Source organism: Heterocephalus glaber, unplaced genomic scaffold, assembly GCF_053883595.1.
Source record: "Heterocephalus glaber isolate CG9 unplaced genomic scaffold, H.glaber_assembly_v1.0 deba00000470, whole genome shotgun sequence".
NCBI classification, from domain to species: Eukaryota; Metazoa; Chordata; class Mammalia; order Rodentia; family Bathyergidae; genus Heterocephalus; species Heterocephalus glaber.
The window spans coordinates 18,554,903-18,569,256 of record NW_028258145.1 but is presented as its reverse complement, the minus strand read 5'-3'; the positions used below and the strand labels follow the sequence as shown (position 1 = coordinate 18,569,256).

The following is a 14,354-nucleotide window of genomic DNA, read 5'->3' as shown; positions in this document are numbered from 1 at the left end:
GAGTTTTCTAGCAAGATAGAAATCACAGATTTTTGTAACCTAATCACAGAAGTGACATCTCATTATCTTTGCTGTGTTCTATCAGTTAGAAGCAAGTCACCAGATCCAATCCACAAACAAGCACTGGGGATTGTACAAGGGTGTGAATATCAGGACAAAGGGAACTTCATGACCTTTTGAGAAATCCTCTCATCACACTGACACTTTTTCTTGAGCATCAAGAAAATTAAATGTACTTGGTCTAATTTTTAATTGGTGTGTCTAACAATAAATTAACATAACAGTTTCAATGTGTAAAGGAGGTACTTGAGCCAAGTGGAGGCTTGATGTACTTCACAAACCAATGTTTTCCAGTAGCTCAAACACACATAAATGAGATAATTAAGTCTTCACACAGAACAGTAGAAAGACCTTCCCAAGTGCAAACTATCAAATAATCCAAACTATAGCCATCAGTGTCATAGTCATCTTATAGGTGATAGCTTCAACAAACATTATCAACCACAATAAACTAAAACTATATTTCTGGTGCCATATTCAGCTTATAAACAGTAGATTCATTTGGTGAAAACATTATGAACCATATTAAATTAACAGTATTCTCAATGTTATTAGAATGGCAATTGAATGTGTAAAATTAATGCATTCTTTCCATTTAAGGGTTCATTTAGAATCAAGAGCTACCAATATAAGAAGCTTATACTTAGAGTACAATATATGTGGGTACATATTTAGGTAACACAGTAATACAAACATGTGACACATTACTCAAGCTGAAGAAATACCGCTTTAGCTTGTTCAAAGGGCCAGCCTTAGCATTCAGAAGAAGCTTTGAAATCTCTAAGGAATCTGAAAAGTAATCAATTAACAAGTATTTCATAAATTTGGTTTCACTGATAACATGTTGAGAGATGAAATTAAAATGTCCTCCATTCCCTAAAATTTTATTGCTCTATTATTCTCCACCATCCTCTGAATCAGGAGAGGGAGGACCCAGTCTAAAATAAAGGAAAGTCTGACACTGAGTTTCAAATTGGTTTTTTTGAGTCAAGGGTAAAACAGTAATTCTAAACTCTCACTGTGTTGAAGGAGAAAATAATGTTCCAAAAGCTGCCATCTACATATCCAGAGCAAAACTTGTGATTTAAGAATAGAGCAATGGGGCCAGGGATTTAGCTCAGTGGTTCCGGTGCATGCCTCACAAGCACAAGGTCCCAAGTTCGATCCCATTACCAAAAAGAAAGAAAGAATAGAGCGCTGGGTGCAGAGGATTGAGGACAGGGAGCACAGCTGCCCAGGAAAGAAGAGATTGTGTCACCACTGAGAAGAGGGAGAAAGGTCCAGAATGGCAAGGATGAAGCTGAAATTCACTGTGTCCTCACTTCCTTGCGATAAAAATCTCAAGGGTGGGAAGAGGAGAGTGGCAGGGAAGGAAAAGCCTCCTGATCAGGAGGAACTCTGCACCACTTTCCTGACTCGCACAATGCCCATCTCTCAGAAAAGTGCTGTCTTTGAGTTGAGAGAGGAAGAGTGGCTTTGGCAGAAGGAGACATTTAAAGGGTGGGCCCAAGAGAGGGTTCCAGAGATTCAAAGGATGATGCCCAAAAAGAGACTCAAGGTTGTGACAAGGATTGAGTAGGTCCTAGACATTCTAGGCACCTATGCAAACCAAGCCTTGGTCCATTGTCAGCAAACCCAAAAATTTTACCCAAGAGGGCACATCCATAACAAATACAAACATAGCATGTAAACATCATGTGTCATAAACATATGAATTAAGATAATAATAAGAATGAAAATGGGGAAAGAGGAGTTAAAGATGGAGGGAGGTGGGTGACAAAGGGGAAAAAAAAGAAGCCATGCTATGTACATGTACCTACTCCCTAAGATGAATGTAAACGTAAATGTCATGTACTGAAAACATGTACTAACAAAATTTTTTTTAAAAAAACAGTTACTTAAAAGCATTATTGGAACTGACACAAATGGTGAGTTTGGGGATATTTCAAAGGAGTCCTGTATGATGTTTGGAAGATGCTCAGCATCTTGCAATATCTATGTCCTAAGGAGAAATCCAACGCCAGCCACATGGAGCACAGAGATACTTTAGCCACACCTTGAGTGGCTGCTGGTAGCTCCCCGAGGTCCCCACTATCTTTACTGGGCTCCTGTCAGCCAGCTGTCTTTAGCAGAAAACTCTCCCAGCCCCTAAAGCTGATGCAATATAACAAGATTGCTACTGGTGTGCCAAGCAAGCTTTGCTCAAAAATCTAGAGATTCCTGATTCCTGTTCCTGCAGTCATTGGAGATCCTAAGAATTACCAATATGGGATAGGATTCCTTAAGTGTGCTCATAAAGTGCTCGTGTGCTCTCACTCGTGCTTTCCTTTCCCCTTTATGATTGTGGCTAAATTCCACAATGAGCTTTATCTTCTTCCTTAGACTCTAGAAAATGGTGTAGTGTTCCATGTATCTCAGATCATTCTGGTCGCTGATACACAATACCAAATACCTGCAATGTAAAAACTGGGTTTAATTTGCTCATTGTTTCAGTCCATTATCATCCAGCTCCAAGGAAGAGATATCATGGCAGAAAGGCATGGTGGAACAAAGATGTGAAGGACCAGACATAGACCCAAGGCCATGCCTCCATGATCCACCCAAAAAAATACCAAGATCAAGGTGCCAACAGATTCGAGTCTGGTAAGAGCCTGCTTTCTGGTTCATAGATAGTCATCTTCCCATGTCTTCAGTGATCGAAGGGTGAGAAAATCATCCAAGGTTCCCTAACAAAGGGAACCTTCATTAGGTCATGAGGGCTCCACTCTCTCAAAAGATCCATTCCCAAGTAAATTCACATGGAGGGTTATGATTTCAACATGCATATTTTTGAAAGACACAATTACTCACTTTCTAGCAGGAAGACATAGCAACACCATGAATCTTTTCATTCATGGTCCCTAAAATATCCAACCTCAGTTTTGCTATTATCTAGACTTTTTTTAAACTCATCTGGCAGCTGCTCAAGTTTCTAACTATGTAAATGGTGCTTAGATATGTGTGAAGACCTCAAGATATCTTTCTTTTCTGTTGTGCCTGACATAAAATAGGCACTTGTGAATGTTTTCTGAATGAATAAATAACTCATAAACAATGAAAGCTCTTTAAACTAGGAAAATGATCTTTGAGAGTTTACCTGAGGTCTCTTCCTATAATAATGGCTATTGTTAACTTCCTCAGGATTCTCTCCTAACAGGAACCATGGCCACTCTGGAACCAGTCTAGTCTGGAAATCAGGATAATCAACTGGCCCGATGGTGCTTTTGCCAAACCTGGAAACAGAAAAATGAGGATTCTAACACTATTCAAAAATATAGTGGATTACACATCCTGTGATATTATTCCTTCATTTCAGCCTGATCAGAATTCAACTGCCTGTCATACAGTACAATACATTAACCAAAAGAAATCACCATTATCAAAAGGGACAAAAAGGAGAGGCTTTTGATGTTTTTCTTTAAAGAGACTCTGTTTACATCTTGTAGTTTCTTAATCAGTTTGGAATGAATAGCACTTGCCAGTAAGCACTAGATGTATTTTGTGTGTCACACACACACACACACACACACACACACACACACACCACATCTTGATGTCTAATATTTCACTTACATCAATGTGTGTACTCCCCATGGCCTGGTAGTTCCATATTCAATTTAGAAAAACTACAGAAAAACAATTTTCCTAGCAAATAAGAAGAAATGGAAAACACTTTCTTCAAATGACTAACACAAAATGAAACTGTAAAAATTAAGATGAAAAAGAAGTGACCCCCATCATAAAGGCTCTGATAAAGTAGGGAACATAAATGATGCTTTGTGGACGTAATCGCCAGACATTCAAGACAGTGAAAAATCTCATACAAAAAGCTTCCTCTACACCTTTACGCAGGATCAGGACTCTGATCACAAAGCTCTGGTTGCTCTAGTTAGAAAGAGGAAAACTAACTAATTTATAGTTTTATAACTATAAACTAGTTTTATAACTAATTTATATATAAGTTTGCAATTTATAATACAATATAAAATTAAATAATATAATAAAATTATAATGTTTAATTTTAATTTTGCTATCCTGTAATAATTTCTTCTTTACTCTCAAGAAGACTTCATACTTCCAGTAAAACTCCATCTGAAACCCCAAGTTTACACAAATAATTCATAGGAATGTTCTTGGCCAAAGATGACCAAATAAATGGATATAGTACACGTGTGGTTCCATCTCCCTGCTTCCAGACATGGGTCTTTATATCATGTGCAGGGACATGCTTTCTCCACACACACGTGTGTGTATAAATTTTAGTCAAATAATTATTTTCTCCTTGGCCATTTTTGCAAGTTTTACCAAAATATCAACAAGAAAATATTATACCTACAGATTGTGCCAGTCAATCTTAATTGTCAAGTTGAATGGATTAAGAGATTATTGGACAGATGATTGGTTCATAGGGGTGCTAACCTGATCAGTGGATTAATCTACTAATGTTCAAAGCTGAATGTGCTGTTAGGAGGTGGGGCCCAGGTCAAGGAGCTGGGTCACTGGGAGAGTACAATTCCTCCTGCTGGTGCTCTTCTGTGCTCTACTTCACACCTGATGTGAAGTGAGCAGCTTGTTCCACTGTACTCTTCCACCATGGTGCTCCTGCCTTGGAGTCAGCCAACCACAGACTGAAACTGTTAACCAAATAGATTGGGGATCAGACTGTGAGGACAAAGCTCAAAGGGAAAAGGTGAAAGTAGATAGAAAGAGTAAACAGAAACTGGGCTGGAAGAAGGACTCCACACGCCTCAGTCTTCTACTCTTAGACTTTTCTATTATACTCTAAATGGACTTTAGTTCATTTGCTATATAAAACAAACTCAATATCTAAACTTGCACTGTCATATCGTTTAAGGCAAAAGATGAAATTTAGGTGTGATTTCAAAACTAAAGGTCTTTATTATGTATTGTCTTCATGATGTTAGAGTGCATTTAAGCACTGTTTCTTATTCTATAATTTGTCATATATGAAATATATGTAAAGAAATAATACAGTATCTCAAAGACATAAATTAATAAGAATAACCAGAACTCATGATGAGACTATTCCATAGAGGAATTTTTGACAGGTATGTAGAGTTGAGGGTCATCTCTTCCCTGGCTTGTGAAATAAAGAAAAAATAAGAAGGCAATCATATACATCACAGAGTAATTTCTTAGTCATTTCATATATATTTACTGAACCAATCCATAGGTTTGATTTTCCCAATAATTTCTCTCTTTTATTCTTCTTGATAAAGATCTTCACTAGTTATTATGCAATCTATGTAATCTGGTTTTGCCGATGTTGAGCAGGATTAAAGTTGTAGCCCACATTCTTCTCTTTTTGAGTAATCTAAGGTAGCCTCAAATTCAAACTGCAAAAATACAGTCAATTCTGTTATCATATGACATATGCATTTCTAAAAATCAACAGGCTATGCAGAATTATGCAGTAAAATACAGGGTTTATGGGGGAAATGAAACTAGGGGTGCAAAAATTTAAACACTGTTAGTGACATATAAGCAAAAGATAGGAACCAAATAAAAATGTCAGCCATTCTCATGTTAAATGGCCAAGAAATACATAAATATTGCAATAATTATGACTGCTTACCTTGACAACAACCTGATTTTGCCTATGAACATGGGGTGCTGGAAAGGATATAGCTTGTGAATCATTACAAAATGGTAGATGAAGGATTATCTGGAATCAGACTGAATGTTGAAAGGCCAGATGAGAATGGATGTGGCTCATAATGAACATGGTGAGCTGAGGGAGCTGGTAGACATGAATGTGTCCATTTTATATATTCACCACAACTCAATTAAGCAGAGGACAGCTTCTGCATTCTTGTAGTGTTTCTTGTGGACTCAGTCATTCACAAATAAATGTAAAATTTGCATTATGCTCAAATTGTTCCCTAATTCTTCAATCTTTTTGGAACAAATTGACATTTTCAAAACAATAATTACAGCAGAATTAACTATATCTAGAAGTGTAAGGTTCTTATTTCTAACCCTTAGCCTCCCTTCTACCTGCAGAATAAAATTTTCCTAAATTCAAATCTCATCTTTTCTTTAAGATCTCTCAGAAGAAGCAGGCAGTCCAGATGGATGTTTCAGATAATAAATGAGGCAGGTATTTAAAGGACAGAGATTGTGATTTGCTCAGGGCTTTATCAAAGTTTTCCCTCCTGAATCATAATTGAGCTTGACATTGAAAATCAGTAGTTTGAAAAGAAGACTAGAGGTAACAAATCAATGAAAATACATAGGCCAAAAAAAGGAACCCAGGCCAAGGATCAGGCTCTGTCCCTCCAGGATTGTCCTCTTCCTGATAAAAAGTCAAAGCAGCAAGAAGCAGGCAGCAATAATGATATGTTCCAGATGTCCATCTTCACTCTTTTCAAAGTTTGACTTTATTTTTAATTGATAAATAATAATTATATATACTTATAGGTAATGTATTGGTCACCATTTCCATCCTTAGGGCCAAATACTTGATACCCACAATTTGAAGGAAATGAAATTAATTTGACTCAGTTTCAGAGGGTTCAGCTCATGGTCTACTGGCTCCAAGGTAGAAACATCAAGGCAGAAGGGTGCAACTGAGCAAAGTCACTTGGCTCATAGCAGGTGGGAAACAGAACACGAGAAGAATTCAGAAAGGGGCCAGAGGCCAGATATAGACCCAATGATCCACCAAGACACAGCCAAAAGTATGTTTTACTAATCTCTTAGATAACTTTTAAAGAAATTAAGTTGACAGTTAAACTTAACTGACACATTCCACCCCTTGTCACCATAACACCCAAACACTTCTCCTTAAACCACACTTAACCTCCAAATGAAGATGTTAAAACATTCATAATTCTGCCTACCATGATACAAGTAGTACACCTGAAAACTTAATTGTCCCTTCCCCAAATTTCCAACAGTCCCAGCATTCCTCAAAAGTCCACATCCAAAATCTTTGCTTAGAATCAAGGCAAACTTTGAGCTGTGAGCACTTAAAAAATTAAAAGGCAAAGTACCTTATCCCAAGATGCAGTGGCACAGGGTAAAGAGTCCTGTTATAAAAGGGAGGAATGGCAGATAGAAAGTAATAGGACCTAAGCAAGACCAAAACCAGCAGGGCAACTATTAAATCCTATAGCTCCATGTCTGTCATCCAGAGCACATGGTGGTAAGAGGTGAATTCCAGAGGGCTTAGGCAGTGCCTTTGATAGCTGTAGCCCACATGGCCTCTTTCTTGGGTTGGATCCAGACACTGTTCAATGGCTTTGCTTGACACGCATTCCACATTCTTGGCATCTCCAACTCCCTGGGGTCGCCACAGCATCTTTGGCTTCATTCACACAGCCTTAGGCACTCACCTTCCAGGACTTCTAGGCCTTCCTTTGAAATCTGGGTGGAAGCTTCTACAACCCCAACTTTTGCATTATGCATACCTAAACAACCAGCATCACATGGAAAACACCAAGGTGTGCCATGAGCCCATGCACTAACCAGGTCCCTTTGGACCATGGCTTCAGCAGCCTCTAGGTGCTGGATGGCTAAGCACAATGAAATAAACCCTGTGCAACAAGTTCCCTAATTAGGCCTTCTTGAGCTGGGTGTCAACATCTCTCTTCTCAAAGGAAAGATTTATACTATTATACCTTTGAGCCTATAATAAGTGGGGAAGTGTTGATTCCTGAGATACCCTCAAGGTATTTTCTTCTTATCCTGATTGTAAGTATTTGATGTCTTTTTTAAGGGTGCTAACCCCTTCAGCAACCATACGTCCTTTGGCCTAAACTTTACATGAGCTTCTTTTTGGACCAACATCTAAATTTTTTTAAAGTGCTGTGCACTTGGCTTCTAATCCTCACTATAAATCTTGGTAAAAGAAGCTAGCAGTACCTACCCATGGCACAACCTGAATATTATGTTACCTTGAAATTTTCTCTACCAGAACAATCAATCCATATCCTTTAAACTCAGCCGCCCTCAAAGTCTCAAAACATGGGCAAGATATACACAGGTTATTTGCCAGAATACAACATAAACGGCCTCTACTTCAACTCCCAAAAGTTTCCCTGTCTGAAATCTCATAAGCCTAGCCTTCACTTTTCACATTCCTATCAGCATTCTCATCATCTGAACTTTGACAAGAATCACTCATCAAACTCTGATTACAACATTCTATGGCTTCTCTAACCCATATCCCCAAACTTGTTCAAACTCCTCTCCAAACCCAGTTCCAAAGACTTCTGACCACATAGTCCGTTACAGTCACAGCAATGACCCCATTTCTCTGGTACCAAGTTTTTGTATTGGCAAGCTTTCCCATCACTGAGACTACCTAATGCCCACAGTTTAAGAGAGGTTGTTCTCGCGAGACCTCCGCGTCGAGCGCGCTCGCACTTTCCCGGCGGCGCTCCAATCTCCTCAGAGTTGGGGGCTCGGCGGGCGGCGCTCGGGGCTCGAGGGCGGGCGGCGCGGTGTGGATGGAGGCGCCTGCTCAGCCCGCCTGACTCTGAGCGGCCGGATTGTGAGGGGAGCGGCGGCGGACTCCGCGGACCCCAGCTTGGTTGACTATATTGTGGAGTATGACTGTGATGCTGTACATGATGATGAATTAACTATTCGAGTTGGGGAAATCATCAGGAATGTGAAAAAACTACAAGAAGAAGGATGGCTGGAAGGGGAACTAAATGGGAGAAGAGGAATGTTCCCTGATAATTTTGTCAAGGAAATTAAACGAGAAACAGACACTAAGGATGACAATTTGCCCATCAAACGGGAAAGGCATGGAAATGTAGCAAGTCTTGTACAACGAATACGCACTTATGGCCTTCCAGCTGGAGGAATTCAGCCTCATCCACAAACCAAAAACATTAAGAAGAAGACCAAGAAGCGTCAGTGTAAAGTTCTCTTTGAATACATTCCACAGAATGAGGACGAGCTGGAGCTGCAGGTGGGAGATATCACTGATATTAATGAAGAGGTGGAAGAAGGCTGGTGGAGTGGAACCCTGAACCACAAGGTGGGATTGTTTCCCTCAAACTTCGTGAAGGAGCTGGAGGACACAGACGACAGTGATTCTCTAGAAGCCCAGGATGAGCCAGACTCTGTTCTGACTGCGCCAACCTCGCCTTTACCTTCCCCGGGGAATGGTGGTGAGACTGCACCAGGAACAGTCACTCAGCCAAAGAAAATTCGAGGAATTGGGTTTGGAGACATTTTCAAAGATGGGTCTTTGAAACTTAGGACAAGAACATCCAGTAGTGAAACAGAAGAGAAAAAGCCAGAAAAGCCCTTAATCATGCAGTCTCTAGGACCCAAAACCCAGAATGTGGAGATAACAAAAACAGACACCAAAGGTAAAATTAAAGCTAAGGAATATTGTAGAACATTATTTGACTATGAAGGCTCTAATGAAGATGAACCTTCTTTTAAAGAAGGGGAGATAATTCGTTTGATAAGTAAGGAGACTGGAGAGGCTGGCTGGTGGAAGGGTGAGCTGAATGGGAAGGAAGGAGTGTTTCCAGACAACTTTGCCATTCAGATCGGTGACCTGGATAAGGACTTTCCTAAACCAAAGAAACCACCACCTCCTACCAAAGGTCCAGCTCCAAAGCCTGACACGTTAGCTGCAGAAAAGAAGCTTTTTCCTATAAAGCCTGAAGAAAAAGATGAAAACTCACTGCTGGAGCAGAAACCTAAACCAGCTGCTCCACAAGTCCCACCCAAGAAGCCTACTCCACCCACCAAAGCCAACAGTTTGTTGAGATCTCCTGGAACAGTTTTCCCAAAAAGGCCTGAAAAACCAGTTCCTCCACCACCTCCTTCAGCCAAGATTAATGGAGAAATTTCTACCATTTCATCAAAATTTGAAACTGAGCCAGTATCAAAACCAAAGCTAGATTCTGAACAGTTGTCAGTTAGACCAAAATCAGTAGACCTTGATTCACTTATAGCAAGAAGCTCTAAAGAAACAGATGTTGTAAATTTTGATGACATAGCCTCCTCACAGAACTTGCTACATCTCACTGCAAATAGACCAAAGATGCCTGGCCGCAGGCTCCCGGGCCGCTTCAATGGTGGACATTCTCCAACTCACAGCCCAGAAAAAACCTTGAAGTTACCAAAAGAAGATGATAGTGCCAACCTAAAACCATCTGAGTTCAAAAAGGACACGTGCTACTCTCCGAAGCCCTCTGTGCACCTTTCAACACCTTCAAGTGGTTCTCAAGCCAGTGCAGCTGGTTTCCTCACTCCATTAGAAGTCAAAGCTAAAGTGGAAACAGATGATGGGAAAAAAATTTCTGTGGATGAACTTCGAGCTCAGATTATTGAATTGATGTGCATTGTTGAAGCACTGAAAAAGGATCATGGGAAAGAACTGGAAAAACTGAGAAAAGATTTGGAAGAAGAGAAGGCACTGAGAAGCAATCTAGAGGTGGAAATAGAGAAGCTAAAAAAAGCTGTCTTATCTTCTTGAGGTGGCATGGACCCAGTGTGTTAACATTCCAAGGATTCAGAAGCAACACTATGAATTCAACTGACTTGGGCTTTAAAACATCAATGTTGGTGATGTGATGCAGAAATATGAGTATATGAACTATAATATCTATTGAAAAGTTGGGGGAGGGTAAAATTTTTATATATATATTTTGTTTTGCCAATATGAAATGAAACGAGGCCTTATTTCTTACTGTGCTGGGATTGCGAACATTTTTGCTTGTTTGTTTGCTTGAAAATACTGCTGAGTCTGTATAAAAAGGAAAGAAAATTCGTAATAGTTTTTTTATTGAAACTTGTAGTATTATTTTTAAAGAGAGATATACTATAAATATGGTGATATCTTTCCAAATCTGTAAGATAAACTATTTGAGAGGGACAAATTAGCTTTATAGTAACTATATAGTCATTGCTTTCCCCATAATACATAAGGGATATAAACTGTGTGTGTACATATATACATATATACATATGTATATATTTTTACTTTAAGCTTCTTATCCAAGATGACACTGTTGTGCCCATTTGTCTGCAGTGCTGTTTATATTTTGGGTGATGAAATCAGAGTTTCCTAGTTATAAACTAGATTACTCCCCCAAGCATAAGTAATAACTAATGAAATAATAAGAATTTCAACTTTTAGAGTATTTTCTATTGCTTGCACTATAGGATAAAAGGAATTTGATTAAATATATTGGGTTGTTAAACATTAAAAAAAAAAAAAAAAAAAAAAAGAAGAGAGGCTAACTTGGCTCACAGTTTCAAAAGTTTTAGTACATGGCCCACTGGCTCCAAGGAAGAAACATGGTGCTAAAATATCACAAAGGACAGCTCCTTAGCTCATGGAGCCCAAGAAACAAAGCAGGGGAACAGTCCAGAAAGGAAGGGCCTAAGGACCAGGTACAGACCCCAAAGGCATGCCTCCATGACCCACATAGACATACCCTAAAATGCACTTTACTAATCTCCTAGGTGGCTCCTAAGCCAGTCAAGTTGACAATTAAGCTGAACTATCACTGATACTATCTATGAGTTCACCTAAGTCTTCCTTTTATTCCTGTAAACATCTTAAGGAACACTGTTGTGCAAGAGCAGCTAAAGAGCAAGGAATACAGTAGATTGTGTACTTGCTTATCAAGTATTTCATTGAACAATCACTGTTTTGCAATGCTACATTCCTAAGAAATAAAAGAAGTCTGAAACCACAATCTCACAAAGCTGATTAACTTTACTGTAAGGCTTCTTGGAGCTCACAGCCAGAAGAACATGTTTGGCAGTTCACAGGGGCTTCTTCCACCATTCATTTTCTCAATCACCAGTAATTGGAGTCATGCAATTCTTTATTGTGCAGGACTACCCAGAGCATTGCAGGAAAATTAGCTCATCCATGCTCAGCACTTACCAAATACCAACAGTGCACTCCAATCATTGTCAATATACAAAATTCTGGGCCGGGGATTTAGCTCAGTGGTTCTGTCACCTGGCTCACAAGAGCAAGGACCCGAGTTTGATCCCTGGCACCAAAGAAAAAAAAAATACGTGTGTGTGTGTGTGTGTGTGTGTGTGTGTGTGTGTATATATATATATATATATATATATATATATATATATGCAAAATGCTCCCCTCACAGGGAGAAGGCATACTGGCAGGAGTAGAGACATCTCTAGATTAGAACTACAGCCACTCACTTGTCACTCAGCCTTCTATTTCCTTTTCCTTTTTCAGACTCAGCCTGACTACTTTCTGAGACAAACTGAAGCTATGTTTCTTCATTTACCTAAGAGAAAACACAAGTAATTAGGTGGAACAGGAGAAAATACTACAGCAGAAAAGAACAAGAAACCTTGATGGGCTTCTTAATATATTGCTTCACCTTTATTATACGTAAAACTTTAATAATATTGTCAGAATAATCATATAAATTTAGCCATTAAATACTCACAATTTGTTGTGCAGAGCCAGTCATGAGGCTTAAAGAACCAGTCCTATAAAACTGGTCTTGGAAGGAAATTTTGACTCAGAAAACTTGGTCAAGCTGCTGATTTGAGATTAAAATTTGTTAGTTCTCACTTTAATTCCTGTGTTCATTTTGCTACTTCTCACTGCTATTTCCTGGAACTCGGGAGAGAGACTGAATTCTTTTTCACTAGTCTCTAGCTTCACTCTTCCAAGTTTTGTACTTCAGTTTGTCACTGATGCCAAACATCTCCAGCTCTCTATTGTCAGAACACTTGGTGTTATTGCACTCTCAGATGAGCTTGAGCTCTTTGAGCCTGCATGACCAGTCCTGTTAGTAAATCATAAGCATTTAATGGCTAGTGCAAAAACTCACTGACAAGACAACTGGCAGAATTCAAGATGGTGACACCAAGGGTAACACCAAGGGTCCAGAAGTCAAGAAACACTGGCACAGAAGCCACAGCTAACCTGAAATAGATAAATCACAAGAGCAAGAAAAATAACTATTAAAGTTAGGGTTAGGGTCAGGTCAGGGTTAGTCAGGGTTAGTGTTTATTACTGAAGTGTGATGTCTGCTATCATGACAGTTTTCCTCTCAACTTTTGCCCATGGTTCAGTTTTCAGACATTCTGATCAATTAAAAGAACCCTTCAGATCGATCCCTTGCAACACACACACACACACACACACACACACACACACACACACACACCAGCAGTAGCAGCAGAAGCAGCAGCAGCAATAGCAGCAACAGCACAGGGACCCAATTCTTAGCCAATTCATGCCTTTCCTGTATATCTTCCTTACAAGTTTTAAATTTGGACCATTCTATGTCTCACATTTTTTGTTCCTCCTTTTGAAGTACCAGTCATTTTACAGAGTACAGTTGGCTCCCAAATGTTCAATTTTTTTCTTTTCCCTACTCTGAAAACTTTGTGATGATAGGAAAAGTGCTGCATTCAACACTGCCTTCCACAGAAACTGGTAGAAAGTCGATATTTGGTAAATAACTGACCTTTCCATTCTAATGCCATGAAAAAAGAGGAAGAACTACTTTTTCCAAAAATGCTGAGAAGAATGAGAAAAAAATAAACAAGACTAGAGGGAGATACTTGAGGAAACAGAATACATGTGAAAAAGTATGGGGAAAAGGGTCATAAACATCTAATTGATTATTACTGCAACATAGAATTTTTAAATTTCTAACCAAATATTTCTCATTAGTTACATCATTCTCCATAAACTATACATTATAAGCTATCAAATGAGAGACTTTTTAATCTCATTCTTGATCTGTAGTCAACAAAAATTCAGTTTCTAGTTAAAATCTGATGAATTCCCAGATGACTCCAGAGGGCACTCGTTCAATAAGCCAATAGCTCATTTCACTCCCATCCTATTCAGCCATGCCAGACATTCACTGCTGACAAAGTGAAATATGAGATTGATCTTGCGCTGCATCAAGACTTTGAGGATTATTTTCAGGCTTATAGATTAACACAAGTGTGATAATCACTTTGAAAGTAAAATGTCAAGGGCATGCACTACCCTAGATGCTGTACTAAGAATCCAAGGAAATTGGTTTCTCCCTGAGGGGTGTGCCACATAATCACATTTAATAAAACTCAAAGCCATATGGAAGATATAGAGGTTATTGCCAACCTATGCTACTGTTCATGCCCTCTGGGATGAGAATCACCCTACCTACTATGGTTTGAATCTTGTGACAGTCAAGCTTAATCATCAGCTTGACTGGATTATGAAACTTATAGAAAGGTGATTGGATCATGGGGTCACTGTACTC

The 14,354-nt window shown here is 39.2% G+C and overlaps 1 protein-coding gene across 1 annotated transcript in view; it reads left to right on the top strand.

Moving 5' to 3' along the window:
• LOC101700626 (CD2-associated protein) overlaps window positions 1-10,854 on the top strand; it is a 32,629-nt gene extending 21,775 nt beyond the window's left edge. Inside the window, exons 2-3 of the mRNA XM_004844752.3 lie at window positions 6,662-6,800; window positions 8,448-10,854. Of these exons, the coding sequence (XP_004844809.2) occupies window positions 6,662-6,800; window positions 8,448-10,570 (2,262 nt within the window). The 3' untranslated portion in view covers window positions 10,571-10,854. The remainder of the gene's footprint in view (window positions 1-6,661; window positions 6,801-8,447) is intronic.
• The last annotated feature ends 3,500 nt before the right edge of the window (window positions 10,855-14,354 follow it).